This window comes from Coturnix japonica, chromosome 2, assembly GCF_001577835.2.
Source record: "Coturnix japonica isolate 7356 chromosome 2, Coturnix japonica 2.1, whole genome shotgun sequence".
Classification (NCBI taxonomy): Eukaryota; Metazoa; Chordata; class Aves; order Galliformes; family Phasianidae; genus Coturnix; species Coturnix japonica.
The window spans coordinates 36,667,257-36,692,111 of NC_029517.1; the positions used below are offsets into that span (position 1 = coordinate 36,667,257).

Consider the following 24,855-nt stretch of genomic DNA (forward strand, 5'->3'; position numbering starts at 1 on the left):
AACAGAGCAGACACTCTCAAATTATCACCATATGCATCAATTCACTTTTCCATCAATACCACTGAACTTGGAAAGGAAGGAAGGCTCTGGGCATCAAAAGCAGGTATCAAGACAATTGCTTGCTACCCAATGGCTGAATTTCTATTGGCACAAGGCTCGGGCTTTATTCAGCCTAAACATGAGAAGGGTCTGATGCTTCCTTCTCATTCCTAGAAGTGCAAGGTTGGCATCACAGTTGTGCTTCCACTCTGTGAATACCCTGCATGATTTATTCCTTTTGGAGAAATCTGTGTCAAAAACTCAGCAGAGATGGAATGAGGAATGGAGATGAATATCACCTGTGTCACACACATCAAATGGTGTGCATCTAGTCCATTTGGGACCAAAATGCAAATATGTATATTAAAAAGAGGCGGGTGACAAGTTGTCACGATCTGCTTCAGTATCTGCAAGCTGAATGCCAGGCAGGTCTGTGCGAACATTTCCTGTTATTGCCCTGACTTCAACCTCCCCTGCCGCCCCACTTCACTTCATCTGGGGTTTTCAGGCTTCTGCAGAAGGGAGCGCGGGCTGCAGCACCATCGCTAGGCACGGCATCGGGGATGCAGGGAGGACATCTGGGGAGCCGCCGGCCTCAAGCCGCGGGATTGCCGGACTCCGGGCGGCCCGAAGGCAGGACGGACTGACGGTGCTCTGGAGCCCGAATCGCGGCTCGGCGGCGTGGGCGGTGTTCGCATACGGTCCCCGTTCGGGAGGCGGGCGCAGAGAGCCCGGCTGCACGTCGGGGCTGGCCCCGCTGGCGGTGGGAGAGCCAGACCTGCGAGGGGCTGGCCTCTGGCAGATGATTGACACCCAACTGGGTGAGGTTTCGTGCTTTAAAAAAAAAAAAAAAAGGAAAAAAAAAAAAAAAAAGAAAGAAAAAAAAGAGAAGAAAGAAAGAAGGAAAAAGAGCCAGCGCAGAGTGGGGGGGTAGGGGGGGCGAGGTTAATGTGGAAGGGGGGGGAAGGAACTACTGTAAGAGTAAGAAAGTCCTGCCCAGCTGTTTGCGGAGTTTAAGATTTCCTGTTTCCCCTGCAGCGCCGAAGTGAAGTTTTCAGTGAGTCACCCGCAGCCCCGAGCAGCGCAGCCCGCGTCCCGCCAGCCCCGCCGCGGCCTCCCGCTGCCCGGCCCAGCCGCCCCGCTCCGGCTCCGCGATGCCTCCGCGCCTGCGGCCGCTGCTCCTGCGCGTATCTCTATGGGTCCTCGTGGGCTCTTCGAGCCCCGCGCTGCTCCGCGGTAAGTGCCGGGCCGGCCCCGGCGCCGCGCTCCTGCTTGACAGCTGCCGGGGCCGAAGGGCAAGCGCCCACCGCCGGGGAAGGAGGAGGATGGTGAGGAGGAAGGCTCAGTTGCTAAGAACGTTTTGAAGCTGCTGGAGCGGGGAGAGCGTTTGTTTGTCGCCCCCCTGGAAAGTGAAGACGGAGAGAGAGGCTTAGCGACAAAAAAAAAAAAATGAAGGGGGAAGGGGGCAGAAAAGTGAGAATTGAGCAGGAAACTCCGCGGGATCCTATTTTGCGGGAGCTGACTGCTGGCCCGGGGCAGCGTCCGCACCTGGAGCCGGGGATTGGGCCCGGGTGCTGCCCCAGGGGCGGATTTACAGAAAGAGAGATGCAGGGATGGAGAGGACTGTGGGTGCCACAGGGCCCGAGGCGTTGTTCTCCGAGCTGAGGCCCCTGCACGGGCACTGCTGGCAGCTGAGGGGTCGGTGTTAGGTGCCCGGGGGTTACGATACACGTGAGCCTGTGAGGTAATGCCTGTAGCAAGAGTCAGCTGTGGTTGTGGATAGCAGGAGTGGGGACAGTAGTCATTTCTGCAGCACTCGGTGTTTTAAAAGTGCTTATTAGATCCGCTTTTAATGGCACTTTGCATCCTTTACTCTGGCATTTCTTTATGAAGTCATCCGTAGTTAGGTTTTTAAGGCTGTGGCTTGCAGGATTCTTCATAGGGTACTGTGAAGTGTTTCAAGTGCTGCTGCAAGAACCAGGTCCCTGACCTGAAGAGCAACTTGTCCTACTCCTACCCATGCCAACCCACAGATGTGCAGCACTGTCTGTACCTATAGGATTAGGCCCTAACTCATTTTGCAGCACAGCTGACAAACCTTAAAAACAGAAACCACACTTGAATCAGTTTTGAAGTATTAAGTGCATTTTGAAGTGTTGTGTGATACCAGATTTCTGATTTCAGCCTTCAAGTGAGGTGTGCAGACACCTGAGCTTCTGCTAGCTTTGCTCTGAGCTCTCCAGTTATCTTCTGTGGTCCATTCATGGTCACTAAAACATAATAACGTAAACCAAATAGCTCTTGTTTAGTCACTGCCAGTGGCTGTGTACATTATGAATAACTTCATGCTTTGTTAATAATCCTGTCAAAGTCAACAGGTCTTACATTCCTGCAAAGTTACTCATGTAAGCGTAGGGCAGATGAAACTCGGTGGTGTCCCAGCACTCAGCCGTGTTATTGGTTTAAACTTGAGGTGTGCAGCTTCCTGTTGATTTTGATATGTATTTGTATTTCTCCTTTATATAAATCATACTTGGCTAAGGATTGCTTTTGTTTAGATACCAGCCCTAAATGTGTTGTGTGTTCCTATTCCTGCTATGCAAAGCTTTAAAAGTTCCGCTTTTGTTAGTCTCCTGTCATTGTGTTTTTTTAACTCACCCACTAGAGACTTTGATTTGTGGTCTATGAAACAGAGTTCACCTGTGATCAGATAATCTGTAGCTCCAAAACTTGTTGAAAATGACGTTTTAATAATGGTTGTAGGTTTCTGTTCGTGTAGCCAGCTGGTCAGAAAGTACAGGTGCTACTGGGGGCACAGAGATTGGAGTATTGGTTGTTAATTGGCATCAAAATGTGAAATATATCTGCTAGCTGTTTGAGGGAAACGAAACAGAAGAGCAACTGACTTTGTAATAATCAATAACTCAGTGAGGATGGGGCAGGAGAGATACCAGTCCCAGAAGGGTGCACTTCCCAGGTGTGCCTATTAACAGCCTGTTTCCTGGTGGTGAGCAGCTTAGTAGAGCCCCAGCTAAAACTTCATCTGAACATTCTTTGTAGCGAGATACTAGACAAGGGTGGCACATCCCCATAAGGGTTATGGAGAAAATGACAAATTCATGAGCAGATCCAATAGTGAGTGTTTGCTTTGAAAGAGTTGTACTAATGTTCTGTGCTAAACAAAAGCTATTGAAGCTTTTCCCAAAGAGTAGAATGTGAATTTGGGTTTGTTTTTTTAGTTTTTTGGGTGTTTGTTATGGAATGGTTATGAATGCTACATTGAGTGTTTAATCAGTAAATGGCTGTGCAAACCAGCAGTTGGTCATATAAGAAAACAGCACCTCTGTGTCCAAAAGGATGTGAATCTGTAATTTGTATTTGGGTTACATAAAGCCAAAATTTGTGTTTTGGAATAACCTGTGTGATAGTTGTTTATTTCTCTGTATCTGGCATAAAGTTTTGCCATTCATCCAGGTGCTGACTTGCATCACTGTCTCCTTATCTTGTAGAAGCCACGTGGTAGTCTGTTGGTTTAGTAGTAATAAAATAAAAACAAACGTAGAGTTTCAGGTAGTTGCATGAGTGAGTATGAGGAAAAACATGGCAGAACGTGTGTAGCATGATCGACTCTAAAGTGCATTCCTGTCCCTCATCAAAGCTCTGGCAAACTTCCAGTTATTTCAGAAGATAACTGGAAGAATACAGATATTACTGCAATTTCTTCTGAGGTATCTCTGAGTTCTGAGAACGGTGTATCTGAGATTTTGAAAATCGCTTCTATTTAATTGCTGTACAGAGCTCTTTAGCTCATACTTCTGTAGTAGCCAGCTGGTGAATTCCATATGGGAATGGATTCTATCAAAAAATGATGAGCCAGATATTAAGCTGCTGCTGCAAATGAATATAGTTCCATTACCATCAGTAGTGTCATAGCATATAGGTTTCTTGCATCTGTTTCAAAAGGCAATTTGAAAAAAAGGAAGGGGGCAATGGAATAGTTCATTTTCCAATATTTTCAGTTTTTCCTTCTATTTTATAAACACTTATCATTATATGACCTACAATTATCCAAGTAGCATTGCTTCAAAATCAAACACTCCTTTCTGGGAAGAATTGGTTCCATTTCAAAGGTTCAGTGTGCCATAATGCTGGCTGGTAAAATTGTCATGGTGAGAAATCTGATTGTGACCTTAGGAGCAAAGATAGTGACAGACACGCAAAGGTAAAAATGCTTTTTTTCTTCTTCTCAGAACTAGGCTTCTAGAAAGGAGGTTCTCTTGCAATGGGGGGAGGGAAGAGTAAGCACTCACTGTAGCACCAGTTGCTGGAGTTTCCCATGATTAGACTTCCTCTGCAAGATATTTTTAAGTTTGTATTTTTGCATTCATGGTATAGGGACTTTTTTTTCTCACACTGATGTCTGGGCCATGCACGCTTTGCTGGTGTTCATGGTGAGCCACTGTCACTCCAGCCTCAGATCTGAGCCTTGCTTAATGGTAGCAAGAATGAGCAAAAGCAGCTTGTCGGGGCCAGCTGGTTACTGACTTGGATTTTGCATAACCAAGCACATTTGTGTCAGATAGACCAGAAATAGCATCACTAGCACAATGAACTGTTAGAGATCTGTGCATTCTACCCACTGGCAGATCAGTGCTAATGGCACAGTGGAGGTCAAAGCTCTCACCCACTTTTGTAGCACCGGGTTCAGCAAAAGGGAGGTGCATACATCCCCTCTGCATCTGGTGTGCCCTGAGGTAGTGGGACCTGTACAGCCAAATCTCCTTTGCCGCACAGAAGCTCTTGGACTCATGGGAGACTGTTGATAGTCACAACCTAGGGACATAAATTAGCTTGTTTTGTAAGAGTGTTGCGGACTTGGTCAAATGAACAAAGATATAAACAGCATATCAGGATACTGTAGCTGAGGCAAATGACATTGACCTGTGTGCCATTGTCAGCTGTGAGTTGGTACTATATACTTACAGAACTGGTTCCCAAATGGCACACCTAAATCTTCAGTGGTTAATTTTTCATATTATTGCTTGATTCTGGCATGAAGTCAGACTGGAAGAACTGCCATTGGTTGAGTACAGTGATTTATATCCTGCTGCATGGAACAATGCAGATATTGTTAAGATACATGTCTAGGTTAGAAGAGAACAAACCATCAAATGATGAAAACTTATCTGAATTAATTATTAATACTAGCTCATCTCACCAGGCACTACTTAATTCTGTTCCATGATATGCTCTCATCCCTTCTAGGGATTTAAGCAGCATTTGAATGTGAACATGTATTATGGGGACTGCCCTGCTGTCCATATGGATTCCTTTTGTTCCCATTTGTTTTGTCCATTTGTTTGCCTTGCTGCAAAGTTAAACAACTGTTTCGGATGTTAAGAAGCAATATCATGAACAGCAGCAGGAGAAGTAGAAATTGCTGATTTGTCAGTGTTTGTGAATTTTTGAAATACAGTTGGTTATTGTTTGTTTTTTTTCCCCTTTCTCAGAATGCTATTGTAGCTGTTACAGCTGAACTACCTGTCCTTTTTCTTGTATGGATTTTAAAGCCTTTTCACCTCTGGGAAGATCATCTGGGGAAGGAGTAGTTTTCCTTTGCTCAAACAACTAGTATTTAGCAAGGGCTTCCTGCTGGCATTCATCCCTGAGTTAATCTGGTTAGAATTAGAGCTGGTTGAGAGCTTTTGACACTGTTTTTCATGGGAAAATGCTGATTTGTCAAAACTGAAACAATTTGTGGAAATGTACCAGTTTCCACTAAACTTGCATCAGGAAACCTTTTTTTTTCCTCCTAGTCCAAGGCAGAGTTTCTGATATGGAAAAGACAGAAAGAGAAATCATCTTTACTCAATAATTAAAATAATTACTACTTGAAGATGGAATAAAAGTAAGATCAAGTGCTTGCTCTGGCTCAAAGCAAACATCTGAATCTGGAGCTCCCCCTATCCTCTGTCTCCAGGACATTGGGTGGCTGTCTCTTCTGTCATTTTGCACTCATGAGCACACACCACTTCAAAAGACTTTTGTTTCACTCTGGTCATGAATATGAAAATATATGAAATGTTACGATATTTTGTAGATCAGGAAAAGTGTCTTTTGGCCAGCATTATTTAGGTTGATCTGTGGCCATGTGTTTGTCTTTGCCTCATTCGGTAGGAATGGCATCGCACAGAATGAAAGGCATATTCTAGTCTTTGTTTCATGTTGTGGTAATGAAAGCTGTATTCAGAAATTTGTGTCAGGCAGGGAACAACAGCGTTTATTACTAGCAATCCTGATAGGAGAAATTCCACTTAAATTAAAGAATTTTGGTAATGGATAAAGAAGTCTTCTTCCTCACATCTGTCATCTTAGAGCCAAGCAGTTACATCACAACAATGACACTCTTTAGATTCATGTTTTGATTTTGAAAAGGTGATTTGGAGCCAGAGGTACCAGAACACCATCTTTCATGTCCTACAAATGATCTTTTTGTACCCAAGCGCTTTGGCCCCAAATCCGCAAATAACTGCAGAAGTTGCCCTTCTCCTTAAGGAGATTTTTGAGTTTTTAAGGAAATAAAAGAAAGACTTCTGAAGCAGCTTTAGCTTGAAGCTCAGCCAGTGATTTGAAAGTCACACCACCTCCTTTCAGTCTTTTCCTAGTCACCAGTAATACAACTTTTGAAAGATAGCTTCTGCCCCCTGTGCATTTGATCAGTTCTTTCAAATTATTCCATTGGTGTGCCTGTGGGCTTAATTTAATTCAGCATTTAAACTTGGTTATGAACCTGGGCTATGCCAAGACATTATAAAATCCATCTTGTGTTCCCAAGGTTGTAGCGGCTCTGTCAGGGCGTAAAGACTTCCTCCTGTTAGGAAAGCAAGTGAATTTGAACAGTGCGTACTCAGAGAGCTGTGGGAAGGCTTCACAGTGTTACTCCTCAGAGCAGCATTTTCTAAGTAAAGACCCAAGTGTGGTTCTTACGTGCCTAGGGCACTTTAATGGCCCTCTTTTAAAAACTAGCATTGTGCAAGTGGAGCACATGCAGGACCAGACTGTCAGCTGGCATAAATCAGCTTTACCCTGTTGAAGGCAAGGAACCTGCCCTGATTTATACCAGCTGAGAATCTGGCCATGGAATAAATAATAGGCAACTCTATGTTATGAGGCTGTAATTCCCTTGAGGGGGCTTTTGTGATATCAATCATACCAGAGCCAGAGTGATCTGGTTCTTTTTCTTGGAGCAAAAGAGTAATTTGAGTGCAGCACTGTGACATCCTCAGAACTTGAGGAAGCAGAGATTGCAGGCAGTCAAGGGAAAGGAAGTGTTTCCAGTCTTCTTACAATTAATCATTAAGGATTTTTGTCCAGGAATAATGATGGTAAGAGAGTTTGGGGGGATGAAGATTAATTGATTGGGGATAGGTGTTCCTAAAGAAGAGAAATGTTCAAGGGGGGGGGTGATTTTTTTCATCAAGACCAGACCTTTAATTTGAAAGCAGTCGAGTACATTTCCCAAACTGCATGAAAACTGAAGCCTCATTTTAGTGCTGATCAGTTGTAATTAATAAGGAAGCAAAGTGGAAATAAGGATTAGGGGGCAAACACCTCAGAATGTAGGTGTGTGTTTTAATTGTAAGTCCTCATCCCAAAGAGCCATGAATAAGCTGGTACTCATTTAATTGGCAGAAAGAAAAAGGGGTTCAGTCAGTTCTTCCAGGAGCTAACCTGAAGTTCTCCCAAGTCTAGGTATTTCAGCCATGAGATGTAGGTGAATCGCTTCCCTCTGGTTTTAATGCTGCTCGAGATTCTGCAGCACAGAATGGAAGTAACCACATCATATACATCACCTGTTGGCACGGATAGGTTGTGCCTGGGGCTTTTGAATGCTAATGCGGTAATTTTGTAGATTTCATCTCGCTAACTAATATAAGAACATTTTTAATGTTGCTGTACAAGGGAATGAACTTTGAAACAGACCACAGATGATTACTAATGGGTTATGACTTCTGGTTATTTTCAGGGAAGGAAGCAGAAAGCCATCCAGAGTTCTTGTGTGTTTTGAGATGCTGGTCTGTTCTGATCCTCGAGGTCCAACCAGCAGCTCAGATACTAAACTCACTAAATAAGGCTGCAGAATGGGAGCGGGCGATAGTACTTCAGCTCTTGAAGAAAACTTAGTGGTCAAATGGAGCCAAACATTCTTTTTTCTTTTGCAACTGCTGCCCTGCTTTTAGTATTGCCTGTCTGTCCTAACTAACTTCCATCTGCTTTCCTAGGAGGTCAGGACTTAACATATCTTGTGCACTTCCAGAGCATGCCAGAAGAGCGGTGTCTGAAAATTCTGTTTGTTAAAATGCATGTTTTGGGAAAATACGATAGGTGAAATTACATTTTTCCCTTTTAGCAGTCATTCGTTTCTCCTGCTCTGTTGTCTCTTAAAAAATTCTATCAGTAGACATTCAGTATCCATGAAGCAATTTTCAGGCTGCTGCTAAAGAGGACTGTAGCTACATGTCTGTTTATTTCATTTCAAGTCAGTGTAAAGCTGCTAATTAATCTAGAGTAGCACTTCTGTTATTCTGAGCACAAGGTTGCATAGGCTGCATTTTACTCACATTTTATCCTAAAATAGGCTGCATTGTAAGAATACACATGATTAAGAATTATCTTTTTCACTGTATAAGTGATGAGATGGAATAGTGATAAAATCATATAGGAGTTCAGCATCTGACCAGCACTGAACCGCTCCCAGAGCCCATGTGGTAGTTGGTCTTCTGCTCTCAGAACACACTTCTTGTTCTGCATCTGACTTGAACAGGACCAGGCAATGACTCCATTCTCTGGGTAGTGTGTCCCATTCTTCCTGTCAAATTCATAGAAAGAATACAGGAATAAAGAAATAAATCTATGTGTTCCTCACTAATGAGAAGAAATTACTGAGGTTTTGAACAGTACAAATCTGTCCATCTATGATCAGGGGCCCACAGAGATCTCAAGAGAAGAGCTGTTCATGTGCAGGTGGTTGTTGGTCCTCCATTTCCGTTAGCTGGTTCTGCCTGCAGGCATGCAACAATTATCTTCTCATCTATCTCCAGCATACAAGGGGATCTACGATGCTGCAGTGACTGTGCTGTGGAAGCTAGCCAGCTGCCCTGCTGTGTACCTTCCACCTCTCCACCATTCCCATTACTGATTTTTTCACTGTTGCATTGCTTCCTGTTCCTACGGCGGTTAGAGCTATTGCCTGAAGTGTGGGAGGCCCATAGTCCTGCCACACTTAGTGTGGGTGTATCTAAACTCCATCGGTGAGTTGTCTGGGGAGGAACGATGCTTACTGGCTAAGGCTGGGCAGGGCTGTAGAGTCAGCACTCTGCAGGGAAAGGGCTGACGTGTGTGCGGGTGGTCCCCCATAGCATGTCAGAGGAGAAGAAAGCTTGTTCCCTGATGGATTCATTCACTATTCCAGCCCCTGCATGGTGACTGAGATTCTCCCCAGGGAGTTCACAGCACAACAAAGAGAGACTTTACATAATCTCTTTCTTTCTTTCTTTTTTTTTTTTTTAAAAAGATTGGAAACAACCATTTCTCTTCTTCATAAAAAGATCACAGAAGACCATGTAATAGTCATGACTTTGTAAGCCCCTTTATTGCAGCTTTCAAAAAGTAACTAGGTCCCCAGATACATACTTCTGGACTATTGAATATCCCCTTTCTCTCAGCCTGTTCTTCCATTTCCTCACCCAGATTTACCACAAAGGAATGCCTGAAGTAAAAAATCTGGGAAGCCAATTCTTTTATTGCATGTATAGTATTCTCATCTGCTACGTAGAGTGTCAGGCCATCAGGCTTGCAAAGCTGGTGTAGCCCAAGTTTGCATGTAAGCAGCTATACCACATAGTCTTGTTGTAACTAAAGCCATATCTGTTTTCTGCTTGCTTGTGGATGATTGAAACAGGAAGACACAGAAGAAAAGATGGGTAACAATTATGGAAATGAGAACACAACCAAAGAAGTGTTTCTTCATCGTTGTTTTTTTTTTTTTTTTCTTTTCTATGTTAAGCTCCTTTTTGTACATTCTTTACCTCTCGTATCTTACAGTTTTGCCTTGAAGTTTCTGCCTGGCTGAGGGCTTTGCTGTTCCAGCTTTTCCCTAAGGCCATTCTAGCACTATGAATATTAGCGCAACGTGAAGAGCTTTCCATGTGTACATCTTCTTTTAATGTATATAAGAGAAGATATCAGTGTGATTCAAATTAAATCACTGAGATCCAGGGGCGTGAGATTTAGAATGAGTAGTGAGGCATAGGAATATTTTGCATTGTTTAAAAGGTAAGTACTTGAAAACAAGAAGGAGAATTTCAAATTATATGAATTAGGTCTGAAAGCTGTTTCCTGTGTGTGTTAGGAGGCTCCTTGTTTAATGTGGGAGGTGGAGACAAGACTTGATGGTGACTCGAAACTGAACACAGTTTTTGAATATTCACCTTTAATCAAAGCAGTGAGCTAACAAGTAAGAAACCAGGGCTCAGTCTCTCATTAATCTCAGGAGATCCAAACCCAGACCTCCAGCTTCTCAGAATTTTACCTGTTGTGATTGTTAGGCTGCTGTTAAACTTCAGAATGGTCATTTGTACTAGAATTTCCACAGTTTGGATTAGTTCTGCTTAATATATGTAAAATTAAAAAAAAATAATTGAATTAATTATGGTTTCTATAGGCAATTATAGAATTCGTGGGAAATGTAAAGAGGTAGTCTGTTGTGAATAGGAAATTTAAGTTCAAAGAGTCATAACTGCTGTTATTTCTCAATGGAAATTTTGGATGATAACCCTCATAGCATCCAGGAACCCCTGTCAGTCCCAGATCCTCCTGCTGAGATCAACAAGCTGTGATTCACTCTTCCCCCCTCTCCGTTTCTCCATGCTTAGGAGGCTGTGTGCTTGGAGATGCCAGGGAACAGTGAGGGCACGAAGTTGGGTTCATCTACCTGAGACCCAACTCTTCCCCTGATTGGTCACATATATTATTTGTGATTCATCCAATTCATGCTTTCTCTGGCTTAGAATCTGTACTTAGAATCAAAGAATGGCCTGGGTTGATAAGGAGCACAATGATCACCTAGTTTCAACCTCCCTGCTCTGTGAAGGGTCACCAACCACCAGACTAGGCTGTCCAGAGCCACATCCAGCCTGGACTCATCAACTTTTGTTCTGGTGCCAGGTAGTGTGATTGTCAAACACATTCCTACTGGTGGTTTGAAGTCAGAAACGTATTTGCCTTCTCATAGTTGAAAGTGGGTAGCAAATGTTAGAAACAAACCACTAATTATTTGATATGTCTTACCCTTGAATGTCAATGACAAGGCAAACTTACCACTATCATAACCACAAATCTAGAAATAGAAAACACTAACACCTGCCTTTTAAAGCTGTTGCTTAGTGTGAATAGTTTTGCTGCCAATGCAATCATCACTCTTCCTTTTAAAAGTTGGAGTTTGTTTTAAATTTCCATTTTGTGCTTTGTAGTCTGATGTGTAGTTAGCTCTACCTAGAGCAATAGTTTCCATTCTGTTGTCTTTAGGCCTGCAGTGGATTAGGAAGGAGGTATTACTGTTTGATTAGGGACCCATATTGCTTTGTTAGCATTTTCAAGCACGAGTTTAATATTATGCTTGCCTAGCTTTTGAAAATGACAGACTTCTGTTTTTGTACATAAGAAAAATGAAAGAATTAGGAACAGTATGTAGGGCTGCTATTCTGTGGTTGGGTATGGATTTGGTCAGACATGCAGGCAGTTTGCCATGCCTTAATAAAACATTGCATAAACATCAGGAACTGGGAGCATTTGCCCTTAGGCAAATGTAAGATGGTTTAACCTAGCTAAATTTGCTCTGCCAGAATGGTAAGCTGTGGGTAGGAGAGCAGTGAGCGGCACTAACTTAATTTTTCCTCATTCTGCAGGGAGGGAGAAGTGGTGTAAGTTTATGAAAGGTGAACGTGCCCATCCCAACAAGTGAAAGTTGTGAACAAACTAAAGAGCTTTAGAAATGGTGCACTTTTTTTTTTTTTTTTCACAAAGAGCATAAATTCATGATTAGAGCCCCATCAAGGGTTGTGATTAACTTCCCAATGTGAATCTCTGAATCAAGGCAGGATTTTGCTTTTTGTGCATATACAGGGAAATTAGAGCTTGATGCAAAAAATAGCTGGGTGGAATGATTGCACTTGCAGAAGGTCAGACTGGGAAAATCATTCCAGCACTTCCTGACGTGGAGGTTCTGTTGACTAGAAATCGGTGATACGGCCAGTAACTACTACCAGGCTGGCTTCACTTGTGTCTTTCAGAGCTCCTACTAGCATCTCCAGAGGTAACAAACAGCTAAGGGACATGGCTAACTACCCACTGGAAGGATATTTCAAATATGCATCAGTTCTAAAATTTTGCATCCAAGGAATTCAAAAAATGTCTCCGTTCCTACAGAGCATTTCCTTCTGGTATAAATTAAGATATTATTGTGTTTGGAAAGCTTGGAATTGTTCTGTTTTGTGAGAGCACTTTTGAAAACGTGTTTTGTTCTGTGTTGTTTTGAGTGTAGTATTTGTGTGTGTGTGTGTGGGGGGGGGGAACCAAACAAACAAAAAACCCCAACAAATTGCTAGAATGGCAACTTTAGAGAATGAGCTGACCGTATCACTGAACGGTTACACCAGAAACCATAACAAAGCCTGCAACTGGCTCATGATGTTTCAACGGATGCTGAGTAGTTCAGCTACTAGGGCCATGTTACGCACAGCTTCCTGAATGGCGATTGTTGAAATAGTATTTTCATGACAAAATTAATAATCCATTTGGCATTTGATGAAAATGATCCAGGCATTTCCTAGAAGCTCTTAGACATCCTCCAGACTATTACTGATTTCTGCTGTTGAATAAGTGGCCATCAGACAAAAGATGAAGATGTGCTATCACCAATATCTAGAAGCACTCAGCAACTCTAAGCCATTAAACATTAGCTAGTATAATTTCACATAGCGGCACTCAAAAGTTACAGATTAACATCTGTTGCAGTTCTTATCTTATTAAATTTAACTCAGACATGTGGCAGGAGACATTTGCTGTCCCAAGGTTGTAGAAGAAGGAATGTTTGCTTCCGTTCTCAAAACAGAACTGCACTATTTAAAAGTTTTAAGAAATGTCATCCCATGCTTTCTGTAGTCCTCAGTTATTAGAAGAAATTTTTGAAGTAATTGGATGAAACTGTGAAGCATTCGGATGAAAGTTAAAAGTCAACAGAAGGTCTGCTTCTGAGCTGCCGCTTGATGTGTTTGATCTTGTGTTTGTCTTCTCTCTTCCTAGCTTTCTCCCTGAAACAATTCCTTCATTAGTGGACACATTAGAAGGAATTGTTTTATGGACATTTATAGACACTTAGGTTTCTTTCTTCCCTGCAGTGTTTCTTCTAAGTAAGGCAACTTGCAAGCGTGTGTGCTATCTTGGAGTGCTGCTGAAAGATTATGATCTTGAGAATTACTTTGGCTATAACTTGCAAACAATGGCCCTATCAATAGCAACCAGGAGAGGAAAACCCTAGAAATCCAACTCCATGTGTATATTTCACGTTCTGAGTTTATTTACGATTTTATTCTGCGTCATCATAAACAAAGTGGAAGAGTCTGCAGTCCCTCACACGTCTTCGGGCAGGTAGACTAAACATTTTAGACTGGCAAGTTCCTTCCCACTGCGCTGTGTCTAATGGAGGAGCGTCCTCACCATACGCTGTAATGTCAAATTTTCTAGATCTCACTGCTGCAAGTGGTGGGTAGTCACAGAATCATCAGGTTGGAAGGGACCTCTGGGGATCATTTTGAGCGCCCTGTGCTAACTTCTTATATGTGAGAACTTACCTACAGGACCACGCGCACACACAGTAGAGACTGTTGTAGAAATAATTTATGGTAAACTGAGTGATTTACTCACGCTTCTGGTTTAGAAATAATGAATTTTCAAGGGTGAAACATTTATGGGTGAAACACATTTCACAGTGGACAAGCTTCAACCATGATTTTTGTTTTTCATCAAGCCCAGTAAAATGTCAGCCTCTGATAGAAATGAATGAGCTGACTTTCCCTTATTTCAGCAGAACAGTATTGCCAGTTGCTGATTCACTGTCCAAGAGGTAGCTGCAGGGAGTCATTTGCAAATGCATTAGAAGAAACAGCTAATACCTGGGGATATGCTTGCAAGTTTACCCTTAGTAGATAAAGGAAATGCTGCTTTGCTGGTAGAGCAGCTTCTTTACCAAGCAATCTGATAACCCTGTAACAGCATGCCACAGCAGCAGGATTCCTACAAAAGAAGTCAACAAAAAGAAGTTTTCCTAAGGTTGGATATCATTAAAAGTGTGTATTCTTGTGTGTGTGCTCTTTTCTCAATGCTCAGTATGTAATTCCCATTAAGTGTTCTGGAAGTTAGATACATCTATCAAGAGAACATATCCCTGGAGTATTAAATTGTGTTACTCTGCTTCTTTGCATGTAACTTGACAGAGACAAATATAATCTTCCGAGCTACTGACTTTGAGAATAGTCTGTGTTTTTCCCCAAATCCATTCAAAATGATTCTACTCCCAAGGGATTACATTTGAGTCTAACTTTCCTCTGATTTACGATTTTCGTTGAGCTTATGGATTATGAAAGAGAGTAATTTCTTTTTCATACTATTTTCCTGAATCTGTCATTCAAATCTTACTGTGTGAGGACAAAATGGTTCATAAACATTATTTTCTTGGAGGAAAATGCCTCCTAACAGCAGAAAGGAGCCCTGAATAGAGCCTCTCCATAAATACGTTTGCATAAACACTGACAGAGATGTCTCTGTGTGTGCAAAGGATGTGGATTTGTTAAATGAGGCATTCTGCTTGGAAACTGTACTTCAAATAGACTAGGAAGGATGGGTTATGCTCAGATCTAGAGACAGAAATAGCACAGGATTCATTTTTGTCAGAATACATGGATGCTATTGTAAGCCGGACCATAGCAGGAGTGTCCTTTTATTGGAGGATATGCCTTAACTTAAATTCCAGATCTCCCAAGTATTCCTGAAGTTCAGAGGTATTAAAAAAGCTAAGCAAAATGAGGCTACATTAGTAGCTACATTTGATCTCTACATTAGTAGATTTTATATTAATCTTAAACCAAAATCCCCAAGTCTTGTCATGACAAGGCTGTCATGACAAATTTTGCACCCTAAGCACATTTTTGTTTTGTTTCCTTACTTGTTTATGGCTGGAAAGGAGGAAAAGTGGCAGTAAAAGCACTTTCAAAAAAGTCCTGATAATGCCCTTCTTTAATCTGGAAAAACAAATATTTATCCCTCTGAATCATGTAACTGTGTAAAGGTTGCTAGTTTAAAAGCACAGCTGTCTGGTTAATCAATTTAAATGCTTATTTTGAGTGAGCAGCTGTGAGTCTTCTTGTGTACACAGTTTCTCCCCACACTTATTGTTGTGTTATGAAATATTACAGAAGTTGTTTCTGATTGAGTGGCAGTATGTGTATACACATAGTATTTTCTGTGGTATGAGATAGAGGCTCTCTCTGCAGAGCACATCCTTGCTTAAGTTGGACCTGCAGTGCTGTGGCTGAAGGCAGTTTGCTTGGCTGTTTCCAATCCTGGCTATGTAGACTGTTCAGATAGTGCTTTAAGAATGACTGGGACCTGCACGAAGCAGCCATGACTTGAATGTGCTCCAGCATTTGACCAAGGAAGATGCACTTGTGATGGCCAGTTACTTGGGCTTAACATGGAGCCATGTGTGGGAAAATATTAGGAACTCAAGTTTGAATTCCTCTACCATGGTGAAAAGACAATGCTGAACAGCAGGACTGCAATTAATGTACTAACATTTAATTGTAATAACAATTCAGTTATACCTCAAATATTCTAATGACTTACTTACGTCACTTGGGCACCATGTATTTTTGAATGTGACCTTTTAACTGACCAGCCTGGGTGCTGTTACTGAAATACATGATGATAGGTTCTCGCTCCTCACACCAAGTTCTTTGTTGCATTTGTATGGTCAGGTAGCTGTCTAGACTGGAGAATGGTTCTGGGTTCAGACCCTCCTTTTGGAGGTGGAGGGACGCTCAGTGATTTGAATATTAATGCAAATCAAACCCCCAGTCTGATTCCTCTATGTGGAAAGAGAATGTACAGTGTGGGATGGGAGCCAGAAACCAAAAGAGGTAGGTTGTTTTTGTGTGTTTTGTTGGGTGGTGTTTTTTTTTCTTGCAAACTGTGACCATTTGTGCAGTTATTTTCAGTATGGGCTCACTACAGAGGAGAGGAAAAGGGAAGATCTGTTGTGTTCAAAATGCTTAAGAAAGAAATCAGTCATTTTTCTTAAAACAGTCTGAGGTCCTCTCCAAGAGGCAGACAATTGTTCTCAAAATATGTGCTTCCTTGCACACAAAAAAAGAATGGTACTAAAAATAGGACATCAGTAATGGTGTGCAATTGGGAGGCTGTGCACTGGGATCCCAAAGGAGTGATGTGCTGAGGGCTGTGGAAAGCTACACATGACAGGAGCCCAGTGGGCCCTCAGATACTACCATGGAGCATGTGGCTCGCATTGCAGTGACCATGCTTCCTATCCTTAAAGCAAATCGTGTGGAGGAAAGATAGGTATGGCCTTATATGCCTTCAAAAAAACTGTTCAGAAAGTGTGCCAGTAATTTCAAGGGGAGATTGCCAAAAACAAATAAAATGAAAAATGAAAATATGAAATGGCAAATATGACAGCAATAGTTTTTTATGATTCACAAAGCAACCTAGCTGTACGAAAGGGAGCCTGAGGGACTGAGAAGTAACTTTGAATTTCCTTTCTGTGTGGTTTGTCAGTCTTAAATGTTTGTGCTTCATTTTCTCAACTTTAAAAAGCAAATAAAACTCTTCCCCCAAAGTAACGTATTTCGTGACCTTCCATAAAGGTTTTTGTCTCAAACCACAGAGGGTTTGCATGTGCCTGTCAGTCTCCTGAGTGAATGAGCAGTGTTAATAAACATATGCTGGTCTGTTTTAACCCTTTATAAGCTATAGCAGTTGATATAAAAATGTTTCTTACCATTTCCTGAGCATTTTTGGTATCTTAGTGTTCTTTTGAATACACTATGAACACATCTTTAAAGAATCACAGAATGACCTGGGTTACAGGGGACCTCAAGGATCATGAAGCTCCAACCCCCCTGCCTGGCAGGGCCACCAAACTTCCACGTTTACTAGATCAGGTTGCCCAGGACCCCATCCAACCTGGCCTTGAACACCTCCAGGGACGGGACATCCACAACGTCCCTGGGCAGCCTGTTCCAGGACCTCACCACTCTCCTAGTAAAGAACTTAATTTAGCATATTTAGCAAGATTTTAGCTTCAGCAAGAGTTAGCTGTAGTTTTAGGATGTTATTTAGGAGCTATTTGGCTTTTTTTGCAACCAGAGTCACTGTATGCTGTCAACACAGGGGTCAGTCTTGCATTTGGAAGAGACTATTTTCTGTCAACTACTTAAAGCTTCCATATTCTCATTAAAAATGGTGCAGGTGGTCATCAAGTATGTTATGAAAGCTTTTCTACATATGGAATTCACATGACTTGAGTTTCCAGTTGATTTAAAAGAAACTGAGGAAACCACAGCAACTTCTCAAGTGATAATTTTCAATTCTGACACTGGCTAAACTGAGGTAAATCAATCATGCTTTAAATGGACTTAGAGATTGGCACACAAAACTGTTCAGCCTCAACCCCTTTGATTTGATCAGTTAATATGATGTAGTGCTGTGAGGATGCCAGGCCAGCACTTAGTTGTTTGAAGCCATTTGTAAAGTTAAACGTGACAAGGCCAGATACTAACTATGACTAAAGCCCTGTAGGAGTGTCAGTTCCGAGTGTTTGGCTGAACAAATATGTTACTATTTTTGATTTCTGTGCTGCTTTGGTTCCGCATTGTTCTGTGGGAGCTGAGAGCTGCCTCCTTTAGTGCTCCAGCAAGGAGCAGACGTGGAAGTTATCTACAAGGGAGAGGAAGGACTGTGCCCATCTGTCTACCTGCTGTGGCAGCCACAGGTACAACAACAGCAGTTCCTCATGGGAATGAAGGCAGAATTTGGCAATGTAATATAGAAGGAAGCTTGTAACTGCACTAAGCAGCTATCACAAGACGGACATTCATGACTGCTAGTAATGAAGTAATTTCTTTAGATAAGCAATGTTGATACTTTAAGAATGCAATTCTTTAATTATTTTCTTCTTTTTTTCTTTTTAATAACCTCATGGATTTTTCATTTTGTATGGGGACACTGAGTACATTCAGTAGGTTTGCAAATGAACTGAGGAACCAAGACCTGTTTCTGCAGAATACTTTGATCAGTTGAGGTATCTTAGTGATAATGTTATTAGAAAAGGTTCTGAAATGCTGTTCTACCTGTACTAGGTGAACCCTCAAATTTCCCTGTTGGAAACTGGAAGTTTAATAAATAAATGCTTGAAAATAGTCTTGAATGTCTTCCAGTTGGACATTCCTCATGTCTCTTGTAGTAAAAGAAAGGGGAGGGGGGGGGGGGGGGGTAGTGGAAATAGAAACTAAGCTTTTGGAAGAAATATGCGCTTTTTCAAGACAAATGATTCACCTTCCCTAAAGCTGTTATGAACAATGAAAATCTGTCATATTTTCAAGTAGCTTATTGGTGGCAGTGTGACTGTTCAGGAGAGAGTGCAGAGAAGCATGTTTCCATAAATAGATTAATTAACTGGTTGGAGAGAGAGGTAGGATGGGTTCAGAAACTTCATTCAAGCTAGTAGAAGGTTCTGTAGCATGTTTTTGTTGTGGTGAGGATCTGTAGTTGGGCTTGGAAGCTTGTTTGTGTTTTTCTGAGCCAGAAGTATTCTTAATTGTGTATGTGTAAATATTGTGGGATTTGCCCCACAAGCTCCTCTGTCATTAAAAATATTTTCTTTTTTTCTGCATTACAGAAAGAACTATTTAATGCTTAAATGCCTACTGTCTATTTTCAGAGCATCTACGTTGGAAAAATATTTGTATGAATCCAAAGTGTTTATACTTTTTCAGCTCTGTTTCAAGTGAAGAAATGCCAGCTTTTACTTTGCAAACAGAGTTTCAAAGGAGGTGAATTTGCAGGAAATGCAGAATTAGCATTAGGTCAAAATTAGCTATGAGAAGGTCAGTCCCGAACCATGGATCATTCGTGTTTTAACAAAGCAGAGAAGCTGTTTTTCCCAGTCTTCTGAACCAGATAAGCATTGCTTTCCTTGATACTTGCTATGTATCTGAAGTCACAGAAGGAGTTAACCAACAAAGACAGCTTCCAGTAAATTCCAAACTTAATGCATTATGCAGGAAAACTAGACCCTATAGTCATAGCTGAATAAATTGATCTTCATGTTATATCACGTACCATTTTCCAGTGCTTCGTGCTGCTTACTGGCTGCGTTAGTGAGGCTGCAGGTTAAAGTCAGGAGAAGATGAAACATCCCTGTGAGTGCCCTATGGGAAGTCATCATTTAGATCATTTTTTCAGCCTTTTTGCCTGAAGACAGTATTCATTTGTTCTGCCTATTGTAGGCTACCATGGAGTGCTAGGCAGTAGCCAGAAAATGTGGAAGAGAACAGCAAGTTAAAATCTGCAGGTAAAAGCCTGGGTCATTAGTCAAAGCATCACAACAGTGTTGTTCTTGTTGCCTGTTTTCAGAGCATGATCACATTTTATTGTACGTGCTGAGCTAGAGTCTCTTCACCTGAACTAATGTGAGTCAGTAGTAATTTCAGTGAAGACCGCTAGCTCAGTTCTGAGACGTGTTTGAGACAGGCAGCTCACTGTCATTCCTTGTATGAATGTGGGGAGCGCAGCCCATGATTAAAACTGCCAGTGCTAGCTCATTTTGGAAGTAGTAGATAAAAATAATATTATTTTAATGCTTTAAATACAAGAATGATTTTTATCCTCAAGATCTCCAGCTTAATGTTCTGTTCCCTGCCTTATTTACTTTAGTTATGTCCCACCCCCTCACTCCTGCTAGATATGATTCTGTTTCTGTGTCAGTGCCTGCAGCAATCCCTAAAGCAAGGTTTTGCCAGTTCCACATACTGCTAAAAGCCAGGCACTTCCACTGTAGAGATGAGTTAAATGAAGTTTTCTAACTCCTGTTCCTTTTCCTTTTGCCTTCTCCCTCTGTGCATGCCCTTCTTGCTCCTTACCAATCTGTGGGTTGGAAAGAGTGGTTTCCAAATTTAAGTGCAGCCCACCCAATGGCCTTCCTATAGTGAACCAGTTCTTCTACTTTGGCCTTTCTTTTTTGAACTGGGGGTTCAATTCTGTTCTGGCTAGATTTAGCTCATCAGAACAGTTTCTAGCAGACTTCTCAGGTATGACTGAAGAGCAGAGACTGCAGTCTATGTGCATCGCACACCTTTGGGCCCTAGCTGGATTGTTTCCCTCATCTCAGAGTGGCTGCTTCATAATAGAATGGATTGTGAGACTGTGGGATTAACGTGTGTCTCCTTGCATTAACCGTTGTATTATTACTGTCCGATTGGCATGACATGGATATTTTTTTCCATGTGACAGGCAGGAACCTTTACCTGATAGTGAAAACCTATGATGGGCATCTCCTCCAATTAATTCATGAAGTGATATTCACTGAAAGGACCTTATTTTGGTCTTTGTTCTTCACAGAGCTTCGATTAGGCTTGATCAGGCAGGGAAGCAGCACAGCGGTCCCAGTCATTTTGCAAACAGCCATGTGTTTATCACACAAAGGCACATATTTAGACATCAACCAAGAGAGCTGCTGTGCTAGGCTAGAACACTGAGGATCAAAAGGAAACATAAAAGGTGAAGAACCTGGAGGAAGAAAAGGGGCTGGCTTGTTAGGGTCAGACAAAGCTGACTTCAGTGATTTGTGACTGTATGTGATACAGGATGACGCAGAGAGGAATGTGTTTTTTTGGAGTCCTAGCACAGGGACAGTTAAATATGGTGAACTTAACATTTCTGGAGTCAGTTTTGCTGTGATAATTGAGTTGCATATAAAAGATAGTTCATGTTTGCCTTTAAGGAATCTGACTGAGCATGCTGATCATTGTTGCTGTGAATAGAAACAGTACAAAAGTCCTGTTCCAATGGCAGTCCCACTGGCCTAAATTATAGTTGAGATTAAGAATCATACCTGAAAGCATGATCCAAGACTCTGTGTACTGTATGAGTTCATACTCATTTCAACTAATGTTGGCATTAAACCCAGAAGTGTCAACTGTAGCTGAAAACCTGTAAACACTTGCTTCATGGGTTACCCCTGTGTGTTGCAATGGGAGTTACCTGATGATCTGTAGTGTTGCCAAATCCTGTGATTTTATCATGAGTCATACAATAGCTGATATTTTTCTTGAAGATCAGGATCGTGGAATGTACTGTTTTTTATTTTTTTAACTTTTGATTTTGTAAGTTAGTGAGTTTCCAACCCTTTGTGGCCAAAGTTTCTAAATATTACTCAAATGCACTCTAAGACTGCAGCAGTGGTGAATAAAGTAGAACCCAGGAGCTTTGTTTTTCTTCTCTTTATTTGCTTTTGGGTGTTTTGTGTTTTTTTTTCTTCCTAACTTATTTCTGTAATTTCTCTGTCTTGCCCTGTGATTTTGTGACTCATGATTTTTGTTTATGATTTTTGTTTATTTTATGCTTTCGTGGCTTGTGGTAGCAATAGTAATGGGAGGATGGTTGGACTAGATGATCTTCTAGGTCCTTTCTGACCCTGTGATTCTGTGATTCTATGGTCTATGATTCTATGAATCTTTAGAATTAATTATGATACTCTCTTTTCCTCCTTGTACTACTGCACTGAACGTAACCAGTATAATTAAGAGCAGTCATCAGGATGTTTCCAGGCACGAAAAACAAAGCTCAGATCACTCTTTTTCCTTGACACCTTCTCCCTTCTAAGTATTGATTATTTAAGTGTAGAAGTTTCTGTTTGGAATACAGAGAATGGTTTTGCAACAGCAGTTCATTTTTTGTGATTCTGGTGGTGTTCCCACTTGTTTTGAAGTTTTGCTGAGGTTATAGGTTATGTACTGGAAGTGGCAGGCAAAACAGTAAAAATGCTGTATCGTTCCTAGAAATACTTAGTCTTTACATGTTGGATGAGAAGGTTAATACATCTTAGATTTTCTTTGGAGCTACTACTGTGCTATTGAGCTATTGAGACACAAGGCCATGGAGTTGTTCTCTTTAGTGGAGTAAGGACAGCTTCCTTCTGTTCTTTCTGATAAAGACATCTTCTCCGTGCAGATTTCCACACTAGAGTGGAGTGAAATCTTGAATGAAATCTCTGCTATTAGCTAGAATTATTTCAGAGTGGATGAGTTCTCATCCCAGCATCTCTCTCAGCAATGTTTTATAAAAGAGATGAAATCTATCTACTCAGAAATGTTGTTTAATATGTATACATGTATGAAAGGCACTAGGTAGGAGTAATTGTGTCTTACAAGACAGAAGTGAGAGAAATCAGCAGATATTTCTGAAAGGTGTCATAATACATAAACAAAAATTTCCAATGTTGATATTCCCAAAATGACATCATGGTGGTTTGAGTTTTATTTAAATATTACTGACTTTTGAGAGGTCTGTAAGGATATTAAGAAATAAAGCGATAAAAGTAGGAGGAATGTGAACTGTAGACTGAGGTCTCAATGGAATTTAAAGGTCTGTGAACAACAGATGCAAAGCAAACAACTTTGAGACAGTCAGTAGACTTGAGGTGAGGCATACAGTTTGTAAGAGCCCAAAAAGTCAAAAGGAAGAAGTGAACCATGGAGTAAAAGTATTGTCCCAGAAGTCTGGCTCCACTGGAAGCCATGGTATTGGTATTTCCTCTATGGCTGCTCTGGTGTCTCTTCCGTAATGTCCAGCCCAGGTTTTGGCTTGCATGTTCCATGTGTTTTAACCATGGTGACTGATATATGGTTATCAGCTGGAATCTTCATAGCCAAGAAACTGCTGCCTTTTTTGAGCACTCTTCATGAACAAAGAAGCAATGAAAGCTAGAATTACACTTCCTGCAGAAGTCAAAATAAGAAGTAAAAACAAGGAAACTAACATTAGAGAGTAGACGAAAAAGGCTCACATAAGAGGCAAGTACACATTTTATAATGTTGTCCTTCAGATGTGCAAATCTGTGTTTTTTCTGTCAACTTTCCCATTATATCCACACATTTTTGTGGCTTTTTGTTGTTGTTGTTGTTGTTGTTGTTTTAGTTTGTTGTGTTTTTTGTTTTTTGTGTTTTTTTTGTTTTTTTTTTTTAACAGAAAAATGAAGGACTTCTGTCCGCAGCATTAATGTAATTTTACTTTTATGAACAAGAGGAAGTCATGAGGACCTGGCTCCTGTCATGTAAAGTAGGCAACAGGGCAGTCCAGCAGTTTCAAAAATTCAGATTAACTTCTGAATTAACATCCAGTGGGCTAGCTGAACAGGAGTAATATTGCTGGTCATGAGCTACTCATTGCTCGTAGGACCACTGGGGAATTATTGAGTAAATAAGAGCTATAGCAACTTCCCATTCTCTGGGAAAGATGCATTGATTATAGGCAGGTCTGAGTTTGTGTGATTTGGAAGCAGAATAATATTTCCTCTGAGTTGTCAGAGTCTGGTAGCATTTTTGTAATCCGAAGAGAGTGATGTTGAGGTCTGCATATGGCTCCATTTCATCTCAGAACATTTGCAGAGATTGATTTTAGCATCAATCTGATAGGAAATGGTCAAATGTGTCTTTTACCCAATTAGTTTTGAACTGTATGAGTCGTCAGAAAGGGCAAGACAAAGCTGTAGCAGTGTACAATACACCAACACCTGCAACAGCAATGCGAAAAGTATTTGGGAAGTAAACCATAGTCCCACTTCAAACCAGATGCTGAAGTGCATCTGATTTATTTGTGTGAAAGTCTGTGTACCTGAACAGTTTATCTAATACCATGAATGGTCAGGGGAGTGAAAACAGAAGCACTGCATTTTCAACGTCAGTTACCAGAACTTCTGGGAGAAAATTCAAGTCCATTCTGCTCTGGAAGTCCTAAAACTCCATTAGCTTTTGTCGTGAATGTAGTCTGTTTAGAAATAAACTGACTGTAACTACCCAGCCTTTTGCTAGTAGTTGAATTAAAGCCTACAAAGCTCTATCTTAGAAATTCAGTGTTTGTGACTTTGAAGGGGATTGCTACTCCCAGTCTGGATATTTTTTATTTATTTATTTGTTAAAATCAAACTGCCTGGTTTGGAGATCTCTCCTTGGGAAGAGGTCTGAACATATCTGCATCTGTTTGTTCCAGTGGCAGACCTGGCATGGGTGGGAAAAGCACAGAAATGATCCTATCTCTCAGCAAACACAATGTGCTTGAATTGGTTTAGGTGAAGATTTCTGTCACATAGTCTTTGGCTCTAGCCTTGAGGAGTCTGAGGAGGACTGGGTAGTGCCAGTGACAGAGGACGGACAGTCCCTCATTGTCAGTGCTTTGATCATCACTGTAGCCTAAAAAAATTCATACAGCTATTAATTTCTTTTTTACATTTGGCAAATAAGAGGTACCATCCCAAAAGGAGAAGCAGTTTACCAGAAGGTTGAATATATTAGCACGTATTTTAAAGGGCACTAGATACCAGACCTTTCAAGATCCTGCCACACCTACATGGCTTCGGGGAGTTGTTGCAACACAAGTGGTCATGGACAAGAAATGTTTACCTCAGGC

The 24,855-nt window shown here is 41.3% G+C and overlaps 1 protein-coding gene across 1 annotated transcript in view; it reads left to right on the forward strand.

The window, feature by feature from the left end:
- Positions 1 to 1,052: 1,052 nt before the first annotated feature.
- TGFBR2 (transforming growth factor beta receptor 2) overlaps positions 1,053 to 24,855 on the forward strand; it is a 62,848-nt gene continuing 39,045 nt past the window's right edge. The window contains exon 1 of the mRNA XM_015853978.2: positions 1,053 to 1,275. Within this exon, the coding sequence (XP_015709464.1) occupies positions 1,194 to 1,275 (82 nt within the window). The 5' untranslated portion in view covers positions 1,053 to 1,193. The remainder of the gene's footprint in view (positions 1,276 to 24,855) is intronic.